At 39.4% G+C, this 27515-nt stretch overlaps 1 protein-coding gene across 1 annotated transcript; it reads left to right on the top strand.

Annotated features, from left to right (window-relative positions):
• The first annotated feature begins 582 nt into the window (after positions 1-582).
• Positions 583-23244, top strand: LOC128983078 (U6 snRNA-associated Sm-like protein LSm3). Its single transcript, XM_054402235.1, has 3 exons — positions 583-903; positions 6349-6456; positions 22991-23244. Exons 1-3 carry the CDS (start codon positions 883-885, stop codon positions 23168-23170), a joined length of 309 nt encoding a protein of 102 aa, XP_054258210.1. The 5' UTR covers positions 583-882; the 3' UTR covers positions 23171-23244.
• The last annotated feature ends 4271 nt before the right edge of the window (positions 23245-27515 follow it).

The raw sequence follows: 27515 nt of genomic DNA on the forward strand, positions 1-27515 counted from the left end.
TTTACCTAGGAGGCTGAAATTTGGTACACTGATTCTTTAGGCATTAAATAGGAAAACTAAGTTGTTTTTATTCTGATCGGACTCTCGGGCTCCGCCCCAGTGGCTCTGGAGTTTCCCATGTTAACCTTGAGTACTCATATTTAAATCTAATTAATGAATCTTAACAGCTGTTTCAATTAAACAAGTTGGTTCTGTTCTGTTATGTTCAATAGCATTAAAGTTACAAGTATTACCAACAGGGTGCAGCACTAATATTTTTTTTTAAATTTATGACAACGGCTAATTTGCAACGAAAAGGTGAGTGAGCGTAGCGAACGAACTTCAACCAGGACGTGATTGAGCCATACGAACGAGCTCACTAATGAAGTAAAACGAGGCAAAGCCCGCGGGTACAGCTAGTATACAATATAAAGAATACTACAGTAACTAGCTAACCAAACCTGAAATCGAATTAAATAATTTATATTACTCCATCTATGTTATTAGTTTGTATTTTGCTATGCAACAGGACCGGAAGTAAACTTGGAAAAATGGAGTTGAAATATGGGAAACGGACTGACTAATAAGACGTCACCAACGGCTCCTGTCCTGTGAACCTCTCCGAAACGCGATCCTGATGGCAAGAATAAAAAAGTCCCTGGCTCGCTGCCCAAGGCCACAATAGTGGAATAGTGTGGCCTTGCGCTGCCTCTGGTCCTTTCCTCCATACATAACCTTTCCGTCCGTTTCCATTCCAAATAACGGGATAACGGGAACGGCAATAAATATTAAACAAAACATAACCTAATAAACCTAACCTAACCCCATCAATTAACAAAATACAGATTATCGGTGTACTTTTAAATTGCAATATAAAATTAATCAATTGAAGGCTACAGTCAAATGGCTGAAGACAGCGAACAGGTTGGTTTAAGTGAATTATTTAGGGATATAAGTTACAGGTACAGTTCTCTTAACTTAACTTATATAGGGCTGCATTTTAGTATCTGTCCTACACTCATTCAAATGAAAAATATTGATGTATAGATTATTCGATATATCGATTATTTCATTCGATAAGTTAGGTTATTTATTTAATTATTTATTTATTTATTTATCTTACGGTTACTAACCTAACTACAAAAAAAAAAAGAAAAAAAAAATGGAAAACAAGACTTCAATAACAAGACATAAAAAGATAAATAACAACTATAACAAACTATGAATAACAAACTATAAGTAACAACTATAAATAACAAACTATCTGAACAAGTTGACAAAACGAGAGATTCGAAAAACAAAACCAGTATAGGAACAATAATGATTCAATGCAGTAAGCCGAGTGAAACTTCAGTAAAAGAGGCAGAACAAACTTCATGAAAAACAGATAAAACTTGCAGAAAAATAACAATATGATCTCATCTAGAAATAAAGCAATTTGTTCGGTTACTATCTTCTCCAGTATCTTTGAAATTACAGGTAACACAGAGATAGGTCTTAGCTGCTGGATGGTTTTTTGGCGTAGCAACTTTAGGCGACGATTCACTTAACTTAGGCAATCTTCCAACTGTTAGGGGAAATGTGTAATTGCTCCTATTGCATATGGACTAACAGATTTTATCGTTTCTATAGATGTATCATCAGCACCTAGCGCTTTTGATTTATTGAGTTCATTGACTCTTTAACATAATTTTCTGTAATAAGTTTGAAATTAAGCCTATCATTATCTCCGTGTTTTTTATCATTTAAAAATATATTTAGTATTTCAATATCTATATCTTTTCCAGATCCCATATTGGTGAAATATTCATTTATTCTGTTAATATCTAAATCAGGGGGGAGCCTACTATTTCTCTTACTGCTTATAATCTCACCATTTTTCAAACAATTCTAGATCTCTGCAGATTTTTCACATTTCCCAAGCTTGTTAGAGAAGAATCTTTTCTTGGCCTCTAGTATCATTGAATAACTATTTCTCGTAGTTTTGTACCCAACAGTCAGATGAATCTCTGGTCTTCCAGTATTTGTTACGGTGCTTATTTTTTACAAATGAGTAATTGAAAATTTAATCTTTTCATTTAGCCTATCCAAGGAGCCTTTTTCCGTGTTACCTTCTTACAAACAGCAGGAGCAACCTCATCAAACACTTTCTTTAGGCTATATTATCGGTGTTCGGAATGAATTTCTCTATCTCATCAGGAGACTCTAGTTTGTAGTTCCAGTTAATATCAGCAATTATATTTATCTAGTGCAGTATCAACATTGAATTTGGAATAATAATCTCTATATGTGATTAGCTTCTACCCCTTTTCTCTTTCTGACAAGGTATACAACAATAGCCTACTACATTATTTTATGATCAGTCATCCTCATTCCTCTGTGGTCAACTATGCTGGGGGTGTCTATGACTCCAACACTTTCAATCTAGGCAAATTTGTCTACTATAATGTGGTCAATGAATTTTGCCGAGGTTTCTGTCACTCTTCTAGGCTCGTTGACAATTTGTATAGGTAGTGTAAGATTCTCTCATCAGCCTACACAAGTAATTTGTTTCGCAGGTTTGTGACAGAATATCAATGTTCAACATCAGTTATTAATTATACATTCATTGTAGTAGCCCCGGAACTGTGATAATGACTAATATTGGATTTTTATTACCTGTCGTCAGTTCCAAATTGTAACTTCCGTAGATGCTACATGTTTCGGCGAGATGCCATTGTCAAGCATACAGTCCAGGAATGTACATTAAAAAATCCGCTTGTATAGCTTCGTTGTTGGTTTACACACATGACACTTAACACACGACACATAAATAAATAATACATTTGGTTGGATAGGCTTGGATAGGAACAGAGTCTGTTCCCGATCGTGTAACGGCAATGTTTCATACCCATGATAGGCCTATCCAACCAAATGTATTATTTATTTATGTGTTGTGTGTTACGTGTCATAATGTGTAAACGGTTCGGAAGTTACAATTTGGAACTGACGACAGGTAATAAAAAACCAATATTAGTAATTACTGTACACAGTTTCACACTTCAAGAAGTGTGTTTTAGGTGAGTTGGGGGTTGTACATTCTTACCCACATTATGTTATCTACTTAAAAAATAAAATTTTTATTTAAGTTACGGTATCCTTGTTATTTTTACACTGAATTTCATTTAAATTTTTGAAAAAATATTCTTTTTAATAATTAGGTGAAAAATAAATAATTTGGTACTGTAGGCCTACAAATGCCACTCATCTCCCCACCCTGTTATCTCGCACATAACTTAGTTTTAGCAAATTTTACATTTTTCCTTTACTTTTAAAGTAGGCCTACCCTACTGTACTAGGACAAGTATACCGTATAATTGGTAGCCTACTTAGTTGATTTCCATCATAGGATGATAATTCTCAACTTTATCTGCTATATTTTCTAAGTGGTGAATTTATTTTTATGTTAAAAAATTTATCAGGGTGAGAAGCGGGTCAATCAGCTAGTAAATTTGAACGGATGGTGTTTTTGGCCTCTGGGGGCATTAAAAAAAAATATATCGGTATAGCTCTTACCATGAGACCTAAGCCTAAATACTACAGGGTGTCTACCAAACCGAAGTAACGAAAGTCCCCGAAAAGTCCTGGATTTCAGTAGAGGAAGTCACTAAAATTCACGTAGCCTATCTTATTTTCCGACTAAGGTCACCAAAAAATTAATATCTGGATGGGCAATACGGGCATAGGCCTACTAGCTGGGAGGTTTCAGCTTTCCTCCAACCTTATTCTGTCTCTCTTTATATTTGTTAGTTAACATTATTATTTAAAGAAATATCATTATGTTGACATGGATAATAATTCTCAACTTTATCTGCGCTATAGGCCTATTTTCTAAGTGGTGAATTTATATTTATGTTAAAAAATTTATCAGGGTGAAGAGCGGGTCAATCAGCTAGTGAATTTGAACGGATGGTGTTTTTGGCCTCTGGGGGCATTAAAAAAAAAAATATCGGTATAGCTCTTACCATGAGACCTAAGCCTAAATATTACAAGGGTGTCTACCAAACCGAAGTAACGAAAGTCCCCGAAAAGTCCCGGATTTCATTAGAGGTGTGGCATACTTTATGCACACTTTGGTGATCTGGTCATGCGATTCAAGTTCCTGACCAAATCGTTCTTGTTGGATACGTTAACTGAACACATTATTTAACACAGAGGAGACAATTTACCGCAATTCACAGGCCCCAAGAGCCAGCTTTGATGATTGTTAATCAATTAATGCATTTATAACTCAGAAATATCTTGATTGTTCAACATATGGAATATTTATAGATCAATTGGACACAACGTGAACTAACATTTGAATAAATAATCAATAATAAATTACAAAATAAATGACAGTGAATTTGATTACCTGAGATGAAGTTACATATTAATCAATACTACTATTACTACGACACAATACCTCAAGGGGGCGTCCCCCCATTTCCCAACTTATTCAGTCCTGCATGTTTTCTTGGAGACCGCAGACCCACGACAGGCGTTCGTTTGGTCACTCCACTCACCTGCTGCTTGCTGCGCATGCGCGAGCGGTCCTCGACTTGAGATAGCTAACTAGGCGGGACATTTGAATGGTTGTGGATTGATCTCCACAGAGGAAGTCACTGAAATTCACGTAGCCTATCTTATTTTCCGACTAAGGTCACCAAAAAATTAATATCTGGATGGGCAATACGGGCATACTAGCTGGGAGGTTTCAGCTTTCCTCCAACTTTATTCTGTCTCTTTTTTATATTTGTTAGTTAACATTATTATTTAACAAAATATCATTATGTTGACATTACGTATGACACACAAAGATCACTGGTTTGACTTAGTTGTCAGATTTTTTAGATTTATATTCAATGATTTATTTTATATTTATGTTCTGGTAAGCTAACTTTGGTATTTGTTGGAAAATCAAATTCCGTACCACAGCATGTGCATTCCAATGTCAGTGATTTTTAAGAATTAGGTCACCACAAGTCCCCAAATTTACTTTCAGTGAACTGGTAGACAGACACCCTGTAGGCATACAGTAACTTATTAGCTTATTCCCTTATATGGGCACTTCACTAATTCCTTATATGGACACTTCACTAATTTCCTTGGGGAATTTGCAAACAAGTTATCTTGCCCATTTACTAAATGGAATCAATTCAATATCTCAGGTTAAATGAGAGTGTAAAGAGAAAATGACATCAAACATACAAAATATAACAACATCTGTTAATAACTGATTTTAGTCAAACCAAACTTTGCAATATGTTTAGGTTTTCTATGCATGGTGTTTACCCCACACTACAACAATATGTTTTCACGAACTTCCCATGCAAGGATTTAGTCCAGAAAACAGTGTTTGCCGCCAGCTTAATCAAATCGGGTTTCATTACGTACTACTGTACTGTAATGAGTTTTTACCGGACAACAACATATAGTTGATGTTATTTGACTTGATTATATTTGACAATGAGTGTTTATAAATAAACCACAGGTAACGAGAGGTTATGAGTAGTGATTATTAGTCCTTTGGTTGGTGGAAATACATAAGGATTTGTACAGATTTTTTATTGTTAAGATAGCTTACAGTAGTTTGTCATAAAATATCATATGTCACTTGTCCAAAATGTGTTTGCTGGACTCTTATGGTAACCCCACACTCGACTTTGTCTCGCACGCGAACGACCACACTCGTCCGGTAAACACCTGTTTTCAGTACTAGTAACGTAATATACTATTTCGTCATACTGCAGCAAAAACAGCCATGTGTTGCGGGTCTAAAGAAGCATATTTTACTCTCTAAGGAGAAAAAGGTGTTTTCAGGCCTTAGAGAGTAAAAATCAGTTGTTGTCAACTCAGTTGTAAATTTTGATGGTAAACAATTGCATGTATCAAAAGTATGTACTGATTTTTTAATTGGTTGTGATAGTTAATTGTTACCTTATTGTAAATGTAGTTTGACATATCGATAATATAGTACACTAATACAATCGTAATAGACGAAACGATTGAATCATTTACAAAACAGCAGCTTGTTTCCATTAGCAAATTAAATTGAAAAGAAGCTACAGTAAGTAGTTTTGATAGGTTATCTTTAAAAGAAAACTATTTCAATTTTCGTAACATAGTTTGCTCAAATAATACCCTGTTGGTAGTTCAATAAGACGAAAAATATACCGTAGTTCATTAAACGGGCAAAAAGTGTCGCTCATTTTCAATTTTTTGTAAAACATGAGTCCGGGTCGAAAAGAGTCACTCTAGGCCCTAGTGATGAAATATAGGTATGTACTATTTCATAGCATAAAATTAAGGGTGGTACTGGTAATTTTTAATTGTTTACTGTTTTTGCAGGTTGCACAAGTAAGTGTGAAGGAACCTCTTGATCTTATTCGTCTCAGTTTAGATGAGCGGATTTATGTTAAGATGAGAAACGACCGAGAGCTCAGAGGTAGACTCCATGTAAGTTTTTATGAATTGAAATGGAATTTATTCATCTTATTAAGTTTGCAAAAACTGTCACTATTCGTTTTTAAATATCACATTAGGCCTAGTTTTTTTTTTTTTTTTTTTTTTTGTAGGGAGAGGTGGGAAAATGCATTTATGCACACAGGTTGCTAGCCTGTAGTGTGGGACTCCAACGGGCTTAAGGCCCAGAGACTACCCACTAAAAACCTCCTCTACTCTTCGGACACTAGCCTGGGAACACTTGTCGCACTTCATCAGAACTAGGCCGAGTTTGCCTACGCCCGAGGGGCTTACGCCGTGTCTAGCCGTTTATTTCTTATCAAATCTAGACTATGTTCCGATCTAGATCATTCTTTTTAGCTTGAAGGACATTCCGGACAAAGTGCGACCAGCAGTCCCAGTTGTCCTCACCCTTCAGCAAGGTCTCACAGATCGATTCAATCGACAGCACCCCAAGATGTTGAATGGCCTCCTGGCGAAGCATATCCCATTGTGGACAGTGGAAAAAAGTGTGTTCCGCGTCGTTGGGAATGCATGGGCAGTAAATGCAGTCAGGTGAATTCGTTTTGGTCATCAAGTGCAGGTACGACTGAAAATAGCCGTGACCTGACAAGAACTGCGTGAGGTAATAGTCAACCTCACCGTGCCGCCGTTCTACCCACGGTTGGACCTGCCTGATGAGTCTGGCAGTCCAACGTCCTCGAGTCTCCCTTTCCCAGCTTTCTTGCCACATCTGAAAAGTGCGGGAGCGCTCTTCTGTTCTTGCAGCGTCCTTTCCGATGTAGCCTTGTCTCTGGTAGATTGCCTTCCTCTCCGCTGCCAAGAGTTTGACTGGGATAACTCCAGCGATCACCAAAACGGCCGGTTCGGACACCGTACGGTACGCGGAAGCGACCCTGAGTGCCGCCTGACGCTGCACTCGTGCGAGCCTCAACCTATACGCCTCCTTGTTAAGCGCGTCTGCCCACACCTCAGAGCCGTAGAGAAGCACGGACTGGACTGCAGACATCAGTAGTCTTCTACGGCTGGACCGGGGACCACCGACATTGGCCATAAGCCTACTAAGAGCAGCAACACTCCTGGCGGTTCGCGTGGTTTGGACAACTACGTTCCCAACTCGTAGCGGAACGATGGTTTCAATCCGTTTTTTCGTGAGGATGACGATCTCTGTCTTGCTCAGAGCGAGTGTCAGACCATGATCAGTCATCCAGGCGTTTACAACGCGCATGACTTGGTTCAGTTTCAGTTGGGCTAGCTCAACGTTGCGTGCAGCAATGAGGGCTGCGACGTCATCGGCGTACCCAACTAAAACGGTCTCCTCTGGCATCTCAGATCTCAGAAGGCTGTCGTAGGCAGCGTTCCACAAATCTGGGCCGAGTATCGAACCTTGCGTGACACCGGAAGTAACATCCATCGTCCGCGAACCATCTTTAGTTTCGTAATTAAGAGTTCTGCAGCGCAGGTAGTCCTCGATCAGCCTCAACAGATATGCTGGTACGCGGAAGCTGTTCCTCAACGCGCTCAACATATCGACCCATCTCGCCGAGTTAAAAGCATTCTTGACATCTAGCGTAACAAGAAGCACGATACGGCGAGAGTAATGATTGAAGCTCTCGGCACGCTCTACCGCTCTGTGTACCTCGGATATCGCGTCGATTGTTGACCGACCCTTTCTGAAGCCGTACTGACAAGGAGACAAATCTCCGGCAGCTTCCACGGCAGATGTCAGGCGGCAGCGGATCAGTTTCTCGAAGAGTTTTCCGGCCACATCCAACATACACAGGGGTCTGTAAGATGACAGCATATTCGGGTCACCTTTCCCCTTGCTGATTAGCACAAGCCTAGCCCTTTTCCAAGGAGTTGGGAAAACCCCTTCGCACAGGCATGTGTTGTACATTCTCAGCAGTAAGAGGGGGTTAACTGAGAATACCTTCTTGAGAGCCTCACTGGGAATACCATCAGGACCAGGTGCTTTTCTATTTTTCAGGGAGAGGACAGATGATTCCAGCTCTTTAATGCTAAAGAGTGGAATGTCCCCTACCTCGCCATTGTCGAAGGCCGCCGAGGATGAGACGGAAAGAGGGCGGTGACGATCCTGTCCATGGTGGTGCCCTCCATGACGGAAGGTGGTGATCGGGCGCCGAGTTTCTGGGTTACAACCTTGTAGCCCAGTCCCCAAGGATCAGAGTCAACATCCTCCTGAAGCCTCCTCCAACAGCTAACCTTGCTCCTGATGATAGCCCGACGAAGAGCTTTCTTCGCAGCCCTATAAGCCGCTGACTTAGCCTCGAAATCCGGGAATCTTCTGGCCCTCATAGCGGCACGTCTGGCTTACAGACAAGCTTTCCGAAGGTTCGAGATCTCTAAAGTCCACCAGTACACAGCTTGCTTATCGCGACGGCGTCCCCTGCGTGGCATGGCCTGGTCACAAGCCGAGACAACCAGTTCCATCGTGGACGTTACCAATGCCTCGGCGTCAACAGGTGCAGCAGAATTCACCAGCGCTCCCCGTGAGATTACGTCAGTGAACTTCTCAACATCCAGCTTGTCCGTATTCCATCGGCGTGGTCCAGATCGTGATACAGGCGCCTGATTATGGTGTTCATCCAGTATATCAAAAACGATGTACTGATGATCACTTGCCGTGAGGTCTTCGATGACTCTCCAGTTGGAGATCCGTCAGTAGTGATTCCGACGAGAAGGAGATATCGGGGATCGTACCTCTCATGCCGGGGCGCCGGAAAGTAGGCGTGTCGCCCTCGTTTAAGACGACAAGTCCGGCCCTGGCGGCAAAGTCCAGGATGTATTTCCCCCGGGAGTTTGTAGAGGTCATACCCCACTCCACAGCCCTCGCATTAAAATCACCAGCAACAACAACATGCCCAACGGTACCCCGTACACTGTCTTCTAAGCGGTCAATCTTCAGACGGAATTCCCGAATTGGCTCGTTGGGGGTAAGGTAGACACAAAAAAACGTGACGTCCCTACACCTGACCCAAACGAAGCCTCGGCCGCGTCCGTGATCTCGCACTGGTGCTTCCGTGCTGTTTCGAACCCAACAAGCGGCAGTACCAAGAGAATCTGGGAACCAGAAGTGTGGGTCCCTGTCACGGTACTGCTCGCTGATCAGAAGGGTGTCCGCACCGATCTCTTGGGCCAGCTGATCTAAGAGGGAGTCAGCCGTTCTGGACCTCTCAAGGTTACCCTGGAGAATCCTCACTTCCTAGACCTAGCCTTCTCAAGGTCGAGTGCATCCTTGAAAACACTGCATCGCCCAGCCCCTGGAATGTGACCTAATGAGGCGTCCTTTTGGCCTTTCTCTGCGCAGAGAAAACAACGCTCTGCTGCGGTACAGTTCTTCCTGTTGTGGCCCGAGCCGCCACACCTGAAACAATTCTTGGATAGGTCGGGTCCTTTACAGTTTCGGGAAGAGTGACCAAACCCGAGGCAACGAAAGCATCGCGGTACAACCACCCTCCGTCTGAGCCTGCAATTGACCCATCCAATTCTCAGGTGTGTGAGATTAAGCAGCTTGCTGGCATCTTGGTTTCGCATTTCAGCGATAGCTATGCGTTGCTCGCTGCGGTTGGGCCGCGTAAGCCATACTTTAAGGGAGTCGGCATTTTGGATATCAGGGATGGCCTTGTTGATAGCCTCCCTGACTTCAGCCTCAGTCGAAAGACCGTCAAGGTCCCGGATCTCCACCGAGGTCCTAGGCTCGAGTTCCCGAACAGTACCGTGGTCCCCCAGAGCCTCTCTGACCTTTGCAGCAAAAGCCACTCGGTCACCAGATTTCCCCAGCTCGAGGAGAACTTTCCCATTCTGGGTACACCTGATTGACTTAACAATCGTATCCGTCTCCTCTGGCTTGGCCTTAGACTTGAGTCGACCCAAGACTTCAGCAAAAGAGCGCCCCCCTAAGGGGTTGATCAGGATTGCCTCAGCCCTGGGCTTTCTCGGCCTGGGTTTCTTTGAAACAGGGGGGGGCCTTTCCACGAACCTCCCTCGCCGGAGCAGGGTCAGCAATCTTTCGATCTCTTGCTGCAGGTTCTTTGTTAGAGACAGCCTCCATTCGTCTCAATTTCCTCTTTTCTTTGCGGGAAAGCCTCTTCTCCCAGTTACCCACATTTGATGGTGCCACAGCAGAGTTCATAGAGCTGCTTCCGTCAACTGTTGGGAGAGAGGCAAGCTCCCTGGTTTGCTGAGGGCGCTTCTTTAGAGCTGGAGTGTGCTCAGTAGGGGGTGTCATCTGGGTGGCCCTGTCCTCGACCTTCTGCTCGACATCTGACAGAGGCTGATTGGCCAATTCAGGAAGATCGGGGCTCTCCGCTGGTGAGCTCCTTGCCCGTTTCCTTTGATTCCCGCCCTTGTCGTTCAGTTTAGGGGCTAAAACTTGGTTCACAAGCTCCCATTCATTAACTAAAGCCTGTCTCATCAAGCCTTTAATTTCGAGAACTCGGGCAACCCGATCCTTCACCTTTGGGAGACCGTCCTTGATTGACCGGTTTACGTTGGTCCGGAGCTTCAAGGTTCCCTCCATATTATTGATGAGGTCCATCATCTCTACCAGGAGGTCAGACTCCTCCTCATCAGCATCGTCGTATTGTTGACGGTAACGCTGAAGTTCGGGATCCGACCTCTGGGGGCTGATTTTCGGCGCTGTACTTTCCAGGAGGGTTCCCGTCAACGCCGGTTCAACGTCTACTTTTCCTTCTCCACTTGTCAAAGGAGATCTTAGTGGGGGAACTCATTTGAGCCCTTAAAGGTTGCAGGCGGTGGAGTTGCCTTAACGTTGTTCGCTGGTGGCGACCTCTTGACCTTGGAGCTACGCCCAAAAGGGCTCCACTCCTTTTCCGACTTCGATTTTTGCTCATTTGAGCTGCTGTTAAATAATGTGTTGGGTGGGGGGTTTTGACAAGCCATACATGTGTTTACCAGCGCATCGTGCGGCAAGAGACGGCCCGGATTTAGTCAGGAGCGGGTATACCCTCGGGGACAATCCCCTACCCCAGTTCCCCGGGGCCCGACCTCCGTTTGCCTAGCACCGGATACCTGACGTGCCGGGGGTCGCCTGTTGCAATGCAGAGCCCGACCTCTGCATCCATGCCGCACTTCCTGACCAAGGACCGAAGTGGCTGGCTCCTCACGACACACTGGGAATACCCATCGGCAGTGCAGAGCACACATCAACCCCTGCAACACAACAGGGGCACTCCCAGGGACTCCCAGTGAGGACGTCAGTCACCCTTTTAGTCGCCTCTTACGACAAGCCCAGGAGGGCTGCGATCCTATTCTAACCCCGAAACCGCAGGGGGGGCATTAGGCCTAGTGCTGTTATTACAGAGCAAGCATCAAGGTTTGCTTTGTAATAAATGCACAATAATAAACAAAACTTACTAAACAGCTTTTATATATAAATACCCCCGCCACAGCAAACCTGTAGACTAAGCTAATTTTAATTTTCCTGTTTTTATTTTGTCACTTAAATCTATTTAAATAACATTAGGTTAAATGAGTAGCGTGATCAGTCCGCCAGCATGAGTCTATTTTCATGAGTTCGTATATCTCTTTATGTGCTGACACTCTTTGCATTTTTGGTGTCTGTTTGATACTCTTTGCCATATTATCATATTGCTTGTTTCCTCTATTACATTTGTATTTGGAATGATTGTTATGAAAAGAAATGTTTAAAAACCAAATTTATATGGTTTTATTCAACTTAATAACAAGGAGTTCCCCAAGGAAGTGTATTGGACCCCGTTCTCTACACATTGTTCACGGCGGACCTCCCTGAAAATCCTAATGTCGAAATTGCAACCTTCGCTGATGATACTGCTATTATAGCCTCTCATGAAAACCCTGTTATAGCTTCACAAATGTTGCAGACTGGACTCGATGATATCTCCGATTGGCTAAAAAAATGGGGGATCAAAGTTAATGAGAGTAAATCAGTCCATACAACCTTTACAACAAGATTAGACACGTGTCCTCCAGTTACCCTAAACAACGTTCAAATCCCACAGTGCAATGAGGTTAAATACTTGGGCTTGACCCTTGATAGAAGACTCACTTGGAAAAGCCACATCTGGAACAAGAGAATTTCGTTAAATTTAAAATTTAAAAATATTTCTTGGCTATTAAATCAAAATTCTAAATTAACAACAGAAAACAAATTACTTTTATATAAAACTATTCTAAAACCAGTATGGACGTACGGTATCCAACTGTGGGGGACATCCAGTGAATCCAATCTGAACATCATCCAAAGATTCCAATCTAAAGTTCTAAGGCACATTCTCCAGGCACCATGGTTCGTTAATAGCGAAGTGCTCCATAGGGACAGTCGAACCCCAACGGTCAAAGAAGAAAATTCAAGGTTAAGTGCCAAATACTTAAAGAAATTAGAGTACCATACCAACTACCTTGCTTTAAATTTGTTGGACAACAGCAACTGTGTATATAGATTGAAAAGATGCTATGTTTTGGACCTGAGTAGTCGTTTTTAGAAATTTATGGACTTTAAAATTTGTACCAATATGCAAAGTTTGTGTGTTAGCTTTATTGTTGGATAAAGACTAACTACTATGTTTAAATTTTATCATATTTGCTTATTGTTCTATTTTTGTTAAACTGATTGTAAATGAAATAAAATGTAAAAAAAAAAAACTTAATAATCAGCTACATTTTACATGAGAGAATTGCACAAAACTGTAAACATTACATACATAAACAAAACAGCTGAAGAAATATTTGACAGTACAATAGAAATCATATTACATAACATTCACCCCATCTTTTTTTTTTAATGTAATCCCTTAGATAGGTGGGAGGTCTTCGGACTCTAGTGGAACAACGCAGGTTTAGTTCCCAATTTCAGGTTGAAGCAGGTTTGATTCACGTCTCAGGTCTTGAAGAACAGGATCTAGTTCTTGACTGGGATTTTCCGAAGTCACTGGCTCATCCTCTTGTTGGATAGCTTCAGGGGGAACAGCGAGATGTCGCACCGAAACCAGAGCCTCTCTACCATCTCTATACTTGATGAGAGCATAGTCTGGATTAGCCTCTATCAGCTGAGCTTGTTCCACTAAAGGTTCATATTTGTTAATTATTACATACCTTCTCACTAATACTGGTCCTGGATTCATGAGCCATTGAGGTTGAGAGGTGAAATAAAATGATCGTCTCTGGTGTTTGAAAAGACATTCATGTGGGGTCTCATTCGTAGCTGTACATAGTAACGAGCGTATACAATGCAAAGCTTCTGGCAAAACATACTCCCACTGTTCTGTCTTCAGTCCCTTGTTTTTCAGAACAAGAGATACAGTTTTCCAAATCGTTCCATTATATCGCTCAGCTTGAGAATTACCTCGAGGGTTATAAGGTGAAGATCGGCTAGTGGCGATTCCTTTAGAGTGTAAGAAATCACTCAGTTCTTTTGACATGAAAGCAGAACCTTGGTCGGAGTGGACAAAAGCAGGCATACCAAAGATGTTGAAGATTGATGTAAGTGCTTTGATGACAGAAGATGCTGATGTGTCTGAGCAAGGAATAGCAAACGGATATCTTGCAAACTCATCAACAACCGTCAGTATATATTTATTCCTAGTCACAGATGGTATTGGCCCCTTAAAATCAATGTTAAGTCTCTCGAAAGGAGCCATTGCATGGATGAGTGTTGATGGGGTTTTTTGGCAAAACCGAGGTTTCACTTCCGCACAAACAGAGCACGAAGAGGTCATTCGCCTGACATCTTCGATAGAGTAAGGGAGATTTTTACCTTTTAAGAAATGAACCATCCGTACTATTCCAGGATGTCCAATTTCACAATGAATTCTACGGAGTTTTCGAAATCTCTACAAGAGATGGAAGATGAAACTCGTGAAAATATATCTGCTACTACGTTTTCCTTGCCAGAACGGTACACTATGTCGTAAGAGAAAGGTGCTAGTTCCAATCGCCACTTTAAAATCTTTTTGTTCTTAACCTTTTCCGCGTGTTTCTGATTGAACATATAGGACACAGATTTCTGGTCTGTAATTAATTTAAATAGTCTTCCAATCAGGAATGCCTCCATTTCTGTATTGAATTGAATATTGCGAGGGCCTCTTTTTCCACAGCAGGTAGATATTGTTCACTCTTAGTTAGGGTTCTTGAAAAGAAACATATTGGCCCTCCAGCTTGTGAAAGGGTAGCCGCTATAGCTGATTCTGATGCATCTGTTTCTACAGTAAATGGAATATTCTCTTCAACTGCAGACATACTGGAGTTCGCTATTTCTTCTTTTAATGTCTTAAAAGCCTATATTTCTTTACTGCCTACTGGGAATGATTTGACTGTAGTAAGGCAATGAACCTTCTCAGAGAATTTAGGAATCCACTTTGCGTAATAGGACAACATGCCAAGAGCTCTTTTAAGGCTTGCATTATCAGTTGGAACGGGGAAATTCAAGAGTGATTGCAAGCGGTCAGGATCAGGACGCATGGACATGTTTTCTACAATATACCCCAGAACTGGAATGCTGGTCAACGAAAACTTAGATTTTTCTTTGTTCAGGGTAAGATTATACTTTTTAGTTGCTTCCATGAATCTCTGTAGGTTTTGATCGTGTTCTGCTTGGCTACGACCACAAATAGTTACATCGTCCAGATAAGCAAACGTGTCTAGTAGATTTTCAGTTTCTATAATCTGGTAAATAGTTCTTTGAAAACACGCCACACCATTAGTTACGCCGAAAGGAATTCTAGTGTATTGGTAAAGTCTCCCATTAGCTTCAAATGCAGTGAATGGTTTATCTTCATTCCGAATAGGTATTTGGTGAAGGTAGGTATTAGGTATTGTAACTCCCTACATTAACAATAAGTGTGTCGGGTTTTAAATGCTGTGCCTTGCTGGACTCAGGTTGTTAAAGGAGCATTGTGTCACCTAGTTTAGTGAAATATGGAGTAGAACTGAAGCCAGTCAGTCAAAGGATTATAATGATGAATGGGGAATCAGTTGAGTGTAACATGACATGTATGTTACAAGTTTTGATAAGAGGTGTTCCGCTCACACTGAGTTGCTTGGTTGCCAGTGTATTGCCAAGGTATCAGATGCTTCTAGGGATGGATGCAGTGACTGCAATGGGAGGTGTCACTATTGATGGAGATGGCACTGTTACGTTTAGGGACGTTGGTATCGGAGCGATGGCTGAGGCCAAGAAGGAGTTGTGCGTGAAGGAAACCTCGGAGAATGGCAACGACAAGATCGCTATTAATGATTGTGACTTCAATGCGAAATTTGTTGATGGAAAATGAACTGTTGAATGGAATTGGAAATATAGCGGTAAAACACCTAAGATAAATAACCAAGTACCTTCATACTCAATTTCCAACGAGGCAAGGGAGGCGTTTGATGCTGAAGTGCATGATTGGATAAGAGACGGTTGGCTCCAGCCTTATGATGGAGAGTTTGATGGCTTAATTCCTTTAATGGCGGTCGTACAACATAACAAAGACAAAGTGCGACCTGTAATGGATTACAGGGAATTAAATCAGTATGTATCAAGCCATACAGCAGAGAGTGAAGTTTGTTGGGAAAAGCTAAGGATGTGGAGAAAGCTGGGAGAACATGTGAGTACTATCGACCTTCGTAAGGCCTATCTCCAAATCCATATTGCTCCTCATTTATGGAAATTCCAAGTGGTCCGTTTTAAGGATAAAAATTATTGTCTAACACGACTCGGGTTTGGTCTCAATGTTGCACCGAAAATAATGAGCAAAATTGTTAATAAAGTGCTGTCAATGGACCCAATAGTCCGAAGTGCTACGGACTCTTATGTTGACGACATAGTGGTGAATGAAAACATTGTTGACGGTGAGGTAGTAAAGGAGTTGTTGGAAAAATATGGGCTGTCAGCGAAACCAGTGGAGCCACTTGATGGAAGTAGGGTTTTGGGGCTTAACATTTCAAAAAGAGATGGCAAGTTGATGTGGACCAGAGACAACAAGATGAAAGCTTTGGTTAAAATTGATACCAAGAGGGATGTGTACTCCTTGTGTTTTCTTAAGAGGCAATTGACAGATTTGAAATGGGACGATGTGGTGGGCAACCGAATCAAGATGATGTTAGGAGATATAATGGAAAGCGTAAAAGAGAAGGATCCTGTGTTTGGAAAATGGGCAGTGTCGTCTAGTGATAAAGGAACTGTGTGGTGTGATGCTAGCAGCTTGGCGATCGGTATTTGCATTGAAATTGATGGTGAAATAGTTGAGGATGCGTCTTGGCTAAGGAAAGAAGATGATTCAGCACATATTAACTTAGCTGAGTTAGAGGCTTTGTTGAAAGGAGTGAATTTAGCTTTGAAATGGAATTTAAAGGAGTTATACTTGGTCACAGATTCGGCCACCGTTTATGCTTGGGTAACATCCATATTAACAGGAGACCGACGTATTAAAACACATGGGATGGGTGAAGCTCTTGTAAGAAGACGGTTGGGTTTGTTAAAAGACCTCATATCAGAATGTGGCCTTAAGGTCAGGATGGATCTGGTTAAATCGCAATTTAACAAAGCAGATCGCCTGACAAGAGTTTCTAAAAAGTGGTTGGCAAGAGAGGAGGAAAAGACCAGTATTGCAATGATGGGTGAAGAAGAGGATGGGGATAAACAAAAGTTGGTCAAAAGAATCCATGGTCTGCATCACTTTGGTGTTAATCGGACTCTTTTCACAGTCAGGCGTTGTTACCCGGACGTTGAGTTTAGCAAACAGGACATTGACTGCGTAGTGAAATCATGCAAAGAATGTTTATCTGTTGATCCATCCCCCATAAAATGAAAGCCGGGGCACTTGGATTGCGACAAGAATTGGCACAGGCTTGCGATTGATGTTACTCACTATGGGTCATATAAATTTCTTACAATTATAGATTGTGGTCCGAGTCGGTTTTGCATTTGGCGACGGATCCCAAGTGAGACTAAAGAACAGGTAGTGAAAATCTTACTTGAACTGTTTTCAGAACGAGGTCTCCCCAAGAACTATTAAGGCCGTTTGGCCGCCAGGCTAGTCTAAAGGTGAGGAGCAGTAGTTCTACAAGTCGCCACCGCGCGCGCTTGGATGTCCGTTTGGAGGCAGCGCTGTAGGTGTGTGTTTGAGCTGTCCCCCCTCACCCCTCCTCTAGCCGCACACTGCACCACTGCTTCTCGTATACGCGAGGCCTAGAACGGGCACGGACCGTCGTATCCGTGGTGCGGGCTAGCAACCCTAAACCAAATCACATTGCTAACTGACACAAATTGACTATCTTGTGTTGATTGGTGTTTGCGCTTACTGTTATAGTAATACATAATATCAATATGTCAATAATTAATCTGTTTTTAAAAGACTGGCTCTAATATTGTTACAGTAAAAATATTAATATTTAAAAATAAGTCACACAGATATTTTGTTATTTGCCTTTGGATATTTCGTAATACTAAACCTCTTTTTGGGTATATTTATAAAGTCAAAATTATTTTTTTTTTCTGAATAATCCTGAATTAAAAATAAGCAAAACGAAGTGTTAGCCCGTTCTATGTACGGGAGTAGCCAGTTAAAACTGTATAATTCAGAACATCTAGCTTACACGTTTAAAGACAAATTTTATTGCAGCCTACAGTAGAGTAATTATCAATTGAGAAGTGTATAGGCAATAAATACACAAAGATGTATTCATTGGTATAGGCCTAGTAAACGATATCACCTTCCAATTCAATCGCATACCTGCCTCTTCCATAATCAATATGACCGCAATACAATTAGTCACTGCAGACTTTTCAGAGAGGTTACTTCGATGTATTCATTCAGCTTAGGGAAAACATAATAATGTACAGATATGTATATAAATAAGAACTTGAAATCTTAGAGAGCCTTTGAATGTTATTAGACTAACGAGAAGGGTTGTGCATGTTTACTAGCGCTACTCGGCAACAAAAACCATTTAATTTATCTCTAAACTATATATTCTTAAAGTGCACTGAGCAGCCTAAAAATCTATGTAACTTACCCGTATAATATAGTTACAAAATGCTCAAACTCGCATTGTGACATTTATAAATTGGCTTATATTTCTCCAAAAGAAAATTCATCCGCAGTAGAATTTTATTGTGCTCTTACCGTTTCTAATAACATCCAAACACAGAAACCTTGCCTAAAATGGTACCTATGTGGACAAATTATTTACTGTGGCCTACATTACGGACCGTGGCCCACTGGTTTGGTTACATTATTGAAAATAAAACGACATTTTGGCTGTAAAAATGGCACAATGAGTAAATACTATTTTATCAGCTACTGTCATGACGAAAAGTCGTATTTATTTCAAACTAGATCACATCATACTTTATAAGATACGTCGATTCACAATGTATGCATCAACATTTACGTAACAGACAATTTACATTATTTTTTGCTTTTTGGAAATGCTACATTACTATGTATTTCGCATTATTTTTTGCCAATGAAGCTGCACGCCATATAAATTAGGAGGCCAATAACAGTTCAAGAATAAAAGCCAACATTACTTCAAGTTTATTCCACTACACCTAACATTCCGTAGAAAGATTATATTGATAACTTTATGTAATTGATAAGGCTGAGACCACTAACTGACATCCCCCATTTCTAGTAATTCCAGCTTTAACAGTAACCCCAAAACCAATTTCTCAAAATATGCTCTAAATGCTCAAAATATGTATAATTTCACTCAATTTATCGCAGTTAGATGAATTAGCGTAAGCCTTGAAAGTAACCGTCGATTTCGACGGGTTTCACCTAGTAAAATAATATTCGTTTGAGCAAAAGAACTGGTCACTTGTTGATGGAATAAGCTTTCTTTTGAAAACTCGCGAGGTTTGATTTGTATACAGGTATACAGTAACTGCTAGACTTCAAAAAATTGTAAACTTAATTTTTAAAAAAACTGACGACTTAAACTAAAATTATGGCTTCGACATTCCCTATATACAAATTATACTATAACTATAACTATAACTATAACTATATAACTATACATCATTCCCTAGTTCTCAAAATTATTTTTCTTTCAACACAAAAATCATGAGAATCCGTTAAGTGGTTGATTCAGAATCGTTATATAAAAAACCTGTCACTTTTTAAAATATATGATACTCATAAGGTTAACATGGGGAACTGCAGAGCCACTGGGGCGGAGCCCTAAAGGAATTTTGAGATAAGAATAGGCCTATATATTAATCGGGAATGTTAGCTATCATCATGCCAAATTTCAGCCCAATCCGTCCAGTATTTCTCGCGTTTACTTGTCAGAAACATACATACATCCATACATCCAAACTTTCTCATTTATAATATTAGTAGGATTACGTTATCAGTTCTAATATCCTTAATAATAATTAAACCACCCTCATTGAAACAATGTACACCGTAATAATTTCGGTCGGTTTTCTCCTTCTCAAAATGCCTCGCTGTACAGTACAGGCAACACAGGTCATTGATAGAGGGCGAATTGAGAACGGAAAGTCGTTTTCAAAAATATATGAAAGCTTGAACACTAAGGTACCAAACAATCGCTGCACAACAAACACAAACTGTCGTACGCAACTCGAACACGTGGCCGGTGACAGGTAGACAGTTAGTTGTTGAGAAGAGCGCGCGGGAACGAGGTGAGAGTGGTGTAGGCGCGGGGGAACGGGGAGGGACGGGTGTGCGCCCGCGCGCCGTGAGTGCGCGTCTGGGCACTGTACACACACGCAACGCCTCGCCACTGTATTTTTCCAATATTTTGTTTACCATTACATCCCTAAACCGTTTAAGTTTTTTTATGTAATTAATTTTTTATTCATACTTCCATTAGTTGTCCGTCTTATGAGATAATTTTTGTTGCAATACCACAAACCGCATAATTGTAGTGTTTTTTTTTTTAAATGTCACATTTTTTATTTATAGCTTTTATGAAAATTGAAACAGCTCATGAAGTTAAGGGGCATTAAACAATGGTTTTTGTAATTTTTGGTGTCTCAGTCTACATCCGTTCTTGAGTTTAACGGTAAAAGGAGAGTACACTTTAAAGCACTATATCTCACTTAATAAATGGGGGAAAAAATTTTAAAAACCATTTTTTCCATTCTTATTAATAGCTTAATGAATTGGTAAGGAAAAAAAATTAAAATTAAATATTTAAAAAAATGGGCCGAACACCCTTAATGGACAATAGTGCAACATTCAGATGTGAACAAATTGAACAAATATGTGAGGAATGGGGGGTTATCCGTCGTTTTAGGTGTGTAAACCGTCCGTCCGGCAATGGAATCGTTGAAAGAAACCATAGAACGATAAAGAGAATGGCAACAAGAACCAGAAGAAGTGTTCAAGAAATAGTATATTGGTATAATCTAACACCAAAAGAAGATTTGTATGAAGAGTCGGCACCAAGCTCTAAATTGTTCTGCTACAGGTGGCGGTGTAAGGGCGAACCTGTAAATTGTGACGATGAGCAACTAAGAACTGAGTTTTCACCTGATGAACCTGTTTTTGTCAAGCCTAAAAACTCTCTATGTACTACAAGATGGAAGCCTGGTGTGGTCTCACGGCAGCTCTCACAAACCAGCGTAGAGGTTGATGGTATGCCACACCATATTGCTGATGTCCGTCGTGCTGGTGTTGACACCACGGGGGCGTGTGCTTGTGATATAAATTAGTTATCAGCTGTTTGATATTGTGGACATTTTTACTTGTTTATCTTTAGATGATTTTTATTGATTCTGGTTGTCATGGAGAAAATAATATTTACTAGAGAGTTTTTATTGTTCTGATGTGTAGTAGTGAATGTTAGTTTGTTAAAGCATTAAATATTTTTCTTCAATTTGCATTTTGAACTAATTACAGTTGCCTAAGAAACATTTGTATCAGTAACATCAACATTTTTAGGAGTTGACTGAGATATAGAGTTACAAGGGCTTGAAATATATGAAACCGCCTGATTTTCAGCTGATTCCAAGGTAATGGCTTGATTATAAGCTTCTTCAAGAGTCAAAGTTAGATTTTCAAGAAGTCTTTGTCGAATGGACTGTGATATTAATCCTCGAATGAAAGCGTCTCTTATGTACTCGTTACGCTTTTCATTAGCAGTGACAGATTTAAAGTTGCATGTTTTACTAAGTTCTTTGAGTTTCGAAGATACTGATCAATATTTTCTCCAGGTTCCTGTCTTCTAGTTGCCAGTTGATGACGAGAATATACCTTGTATACCTTGTTAGTAGGCTTTATAAAAAGTTTGTCAAGAATAGATATAGCTTCAGTATAGGAATCAACCTCTGAGATTATTTCATATATGTTGTAGTCCACAAAATTAGTTTGAAGTTTTAGTAGATCATTTTCTGCAGCACATATTTCTTCCATGAAATTCTTGAAAGTGGTTTTCCAATGTTTCTACTGACGATCAGAATGGGGATCATTAGGGTCCAAAGATAGGCGCTCCGGCTTGAAGAATTTATCCATTTAGATTTCTTGGAATAAACTTCAAATTGGCCAGGCTTTCTCAATTTTTTACATTGTAATATGTACGAATGTAAATTAAAATAGTAAATATTTAATTTAAACAAAATCAGTAGATTGTACCCAATGCGTTTTGTTGAATTGAAAAATAAATAACAGCAATCAAATTATACTGCTGATCAAAATGTAAACAATTATGTTCTTCATAAGGATAACATGGCAACTTTAAAAGCCACTGTGGCAGAGCCCAAGGGACTTTTTCAAAAATGTAAGGCCAGTTTGCAAATCTATGTGACACGCTCTTTCCAATGAGACGTCAATGGATAAAATCGGTTAAGAAATGGCGGAGGAGTTCAACCGACAAACTTCGTGTTCGAGCGTATTAATTATATAGATTTTGAATATAACCCTTAAATTTATTAAAATTTGTTATTTCATTTGGTAAAAATTAGCATATGCTTACTGGACGCCCCAGTGGTGAGTAATCTGCCTGGCCGGGCAGGTCAGATCCAGAAGCTCGTGAGTGCGCGTGCGAGAGTCAAGGGTCTCTGATCCGTCAGGTGCCACGGCAGTTTGAACGCACTGTAGTGTCATAATTATTATATACTAGCAGCTATATCCGTGCCTTGCAATGGGGTCAGTATGCATAAGAGACATTATCTGTTCTTTAAAAATGGCTTAAAAATTGTTTCACTAAATCTACCATTTAATTTAGAAACAAAATTGTACTGTATTACTTAACTTGATAATAGTAAGTTTTTGTTAACTCAGACTGTAAACACTTAGTTAGGCTACCTAAGATACAAAATCAATGTCAAGATATTACATCAATCACCTCAGAACTTTGAAAGCCCACGGGGCAGAATCCTAGGACAATATCGAAGTGGGGATCGTTCTATACATATCCTCGGAGCTGTAGCTTTACTCTTTAACTAGTTTAGTCAGCGCTGTTGCATTTTTATTTTTGTAAAAATGTGCTTAGCCTGCAGGTTTCCTACGATGAAGATTTCAAAACTTAAATACATTTGTCACTTTGCTTTCAGGCGTATGACCAACATTTGAACATGGTTTTGGGCGAGGTAGAAGAAACTGTGACCACAGTCGAGATAGATGAAGAAACTTATGAAGAGATCTACAAAACAACAAAACGAAACATCCCGATGCTGTTTGTACGAGGTGATGGAGCGATTTTGGTTTCTCCACCTATTAGAGCTGGGGCTTAAGTCCTCTAACTAGGTTTAAAATAAATCAATTTTTAAAATGTTCCATAAGTTAATAAATAGTCAATCATTTTAAAGACTATGGTTACATTCTTGCCTTTTCCAAAATAAATCTTTGAGAGAATTTCCCTTATTTGAAATTAGCTATGTGGTAGTCTCTGTTTGGATCTTTCCTGGGTGGGACCACTGAAAGTTTAATTTTTGGATCCCAAAAACAAAAAATTGTGTTAATTGTGTGTGTTTATTTTTGTTACCAAATTTTCTTCAATAGTTTGGAAAAATTGACAAAAAAAGACTAAAGCAACACACCTTATATTACTAAATTTACAGTGTGTTAATTCTGAATCCTCCCCACAAAAATGAGTTTATTTTCGTTCCATAACATCAAAAATATGAAAAATGTATACTTACTCTGCACCTCCAGTAAATAAAAAGCAATTCAGTCTAGTGAAATTATGAATAGGACCATTCTTTTTTAGAACTTGGTGCTCATTATTTCCTTATAGGACATTATTCGTGCTAAACTACCACTTCTTACCCCCCCCCCTCGCACACCGCCCAACATGATGCTCAAAATGATGTAACTGTTTATCAAACATTATTTGTACTTAACTAACCAATTTGTACTCTAAAGTAATCTTTCACTGTCTTTGGAGGTTGAGATTAGGCTGGTTGTTTTATTTACTAGGCCTAATTGTACTGAACTGTGCAATTAGTACTGTACATTATGTACTATCTCTAAAATAGAGAAGGAGACTATAGTAGTATTATCTATTTGTTGTGATACAAATATGTATTTAATGAACTAGTTAATATAATTCACATTTAAAATTATTGCGTATCATGATAGGATTTAAATCAATACACCAAATTACAGATGCTGAATATCTATATAAATAAAATTAGAGTTTTGTCTGTACATTGCTCAAAACTATAAATTTTTTGATTATTTTTCCGTTTTATACATTTAAGAAGCCGAAACAAGTCTCATCTCTATTTCTGTCTGTCGGTCTGTCTGTTACGGCCCAAGAGGCATTTTACGCGGCCTTCTCCTGAAAAACGAGAGTACCTATCAAGATCCAAATCTTTTTAATGTATTCACTGGATTGGTGAGATTGTCTTTAGCCATTAAAATATGGCCTCACTATTTTTTTAATAAAATTAAGGATGTTTAAAAACCCAATTTCGATTTTTGTCAAGTTTTCTTCCAATGTCCATCACATATCATCTATGAAACAACGAACAGCTGTTCGGATCAAGATTATTTTTTCTAGCTGTCACTGATATGTTTACATTAAATGTTGTTTACAAATAGCGCAAACATTTCCAATAACGTTTTGAAAGCAAAATCCAAACCAAGTGAGATTAAAAACGATTTTCCTTACATAAAGGATTTAATTAATCGAAAGTTCAATAATGTGTATTGTAACCGTAAATGAAATTAGAGATTCTTTGTGTATAAAATTGTTCTAAAGTTTTGATAACCGGGAAAAAGAACTTGAATCAGTGTTGTATAGGGCTGGGAACTTACATTTATAAAATCATCGTCGCCAATCGCTTACAACAACAACAAGGTTTTCACTCATTGACGGCGTTTAAATGGCGGTTGTGTGAGGTGTAAAGTGAAAAACCATAACTGCAGTGGGTGATTGTAACAGAGGTTTGCCGGTTTACAGATGATGCCAAACTCGCTTTTCCAATGTGCCACTTTCGGTTTTTACTCACCGCTATGTGCTGCAATCGCTGGACCATACACAGGGCCGGATTTAGCATTTTTGCGCCCCTAGGCCCAAAACAATTTTCCGCCCCCTAGTCTGGTCACAGTTACTTTCCTTCAAACCTTTATTAAAAACTATATCACGACCATAGGCTTAAGTTAATTGCTTGAATATCACTCTTTGTCGGAATCGTTGCATTGCAAGTTTTTTTTAAGAATTGACTTGTTTAGCATTAACAAAATGCCGTCTTAAACACTTTTAGCAAATTTATGCCTTTACTAAATGCTCACGTTTGTGGCCGTGGCCGCCGTGGCACTGAAACAAGACAACTCAACTCACCGAGCATTCATGCAAAAAAAAAACAAAAAAAAAAACATGGCCATTGATTCCAATTCAGGGTCAAAAACATGAACTCCATACAGTACGTGATACCATAGATTAAACATACTCCTTTAGTAGATTTGTCATCGTTTTGGATTAGCCTAGCTGAAAACAATTCTTTTTATTTAAGGAGTATGTTTTATCTATATTTAAACCTAGTTTATCCAAAATAAAACAATCTAATCATTAAAAATAGGTCGTCTCCTGTTTATATTAAAAGAAATTAAAACCCACATCATAGAACTAACCCTAAAATAATAGAAACAAAATTACGTGATAACTAACGTCAAGTGTCACCAACATAAACTAGACATTGACAAATTTTGAATTAACAATGTCATAAGAAGTTGACTTGAGTGAGTTATATTTAATCTATGGTTGTACTGCATCTAGGCTGTGACTATTCAATGATCTAGGTTATATTTCCAAAGCAAAACAGAACCATATTCCGGCCAACAATACCGATCCTTAGGTCTGAGGAGAAAATTACAGCATTAATGGTGCTTTGGAGGGTATTGAATTTTTCTAAAATCTAATGCAAACTGAAATTAATATTTTTTCGTAAATTTTAAAGGTAAATTCATCGTTGTTTTGATATTCAAAACAACGTATTATATATTTGTATTAGTTAATAACTTTTGTTTTGTGAAGTGAGGGTGGTAACAATGTCTACCACGCATGCGCCCCTAACCACTCTGATCAGATAGTACCGAGCCCGAGCCAGCATAGTGGCAGTGCAGTGGCAATACGATGGTACCGCTAGGGCGCTCGTCAACGTCAACATCCCTACAGCCTACTCCCGTATAACCGGTTTTCGCTACCAATTTTGTAACAAAATTGATGCGTGGTTCTGAAAAATAGTTTAAGTTTCCTAACAATTATTTCTTCTTATGAACCTCAGAATCACAACGCTTAAACAGGCAGTTTTTTTATCAACTAAGACTATTTATTTTCATTTTTAGATATAAAAAAAATCCTCTCGGTCGTGCGCCCTCTGGGACCTTGCGCCCATAGGCTCGGGCCTACCGGGCCTATTGGGAAATCCGGCCCTGACCATAGGCTACAGCTTATAAGCCTGTATCTTGGGTACGTAGGCCTACCCGATTATTCATGACAACCTATTCGACGACGATCCTTGATACCGGTACTTTTCCCTACAATACATGGCCTACCCCTACTTAGGAAATCAAATTAAACACAACATTGTGTGATTTTTTCACATTTCCTTCTTATGTTAACTACATATACGAAACATAGTTTAGAGAATACGCAATCTTTTAAATAACAAAAAGCTGTTTGGATGAGGTTGTTTTGTCCAAACTGTCACCAAAATGTTTACATTAAAAGTTGTTTACAAATAATTTAATTAATGGGAAATAACTTAGATTTTCGATAACTTTTTGTCAGAAAATCCAAAACCAAGAGAGATCAAGAGCCTCGGAACTGGATTAACACATTTAATTGGTCGAATGTACTATAGTTCTTAACTGTAAACGTTGGTTTTTGGTACTGGTTTTTTCCTTAGAACCGGTGGTATCAACAAGAATAATTTTTACGTACCAACTCATCACTATTTACAAATTAGTTATCGTTAGTGTTCACCTTATTTATTACAGTAGTATTCAATTAAAGTGATGTCTTACTGTAAAAGTTTTGCCTTTCCTTTATATTATTTCATTATTATAGGTTTATATATAATAGTTTTGCCAGCACATCTGAAAATATGGAAACCAACTGCTGTTCTTTATATAATAATGTTTCAACTGACTACTATAAGATCCCTGTGCGTAGAACGGGCACACAGCTAGTATATTATAAAATAGCCCCGACACAGAAAACCTGCAAATTATCTACAAATTGTCAGATTTTTTCCCCTTTTTAAATAACATTCGTTTTAATGAGTACTACATGGAAGATAATGAGGTGTGTGTTTTTATTGAAATACTAGCAGTTACCCGGCGTGCGTTGCTGTGCTAATTTGTTCTTTACGATAAATAATGATTAAAAGTGTAAAAGTTGGGAATTTTTGGGTGTTTGAAGGTATGAGTTGGGATTTTAGGAAGTTTAAAACTGTTGTTAAACTGTCAACTTAAAAGATAATTTCAAACTAAACAGATATTTAGCCTAATAATTAACGTAAAAAAGTGTTGGAAATTTCATATGTCAAGTAACATGGTACGTTACATAAAGTATTTGTAGTACACAGTAATTCAAGGCTTTTATTTTAAGGGAAATTTCTTTCTGAGCTA

Source organism: Macrosteles quadrilineatus, unplaced genomic scaffold, assembly GCF_028750875.1.
Source record: "Macrosteles quadrilineatus isolate MER2022 unplaced genomic scaffold, UCM_ALF_1.0 Scaffold_1__1_contigs__length_201487025, whole genome shotgun sequence".
In the NCBI taxonomy this organism is placed as follows: domain Eukaryota; kingdom Metazoa; phylum Arthropoda; class Insecta; order Hemiptera; family Cicadellidae; genus Macrosteles; species Macrosteles quadrilineatus.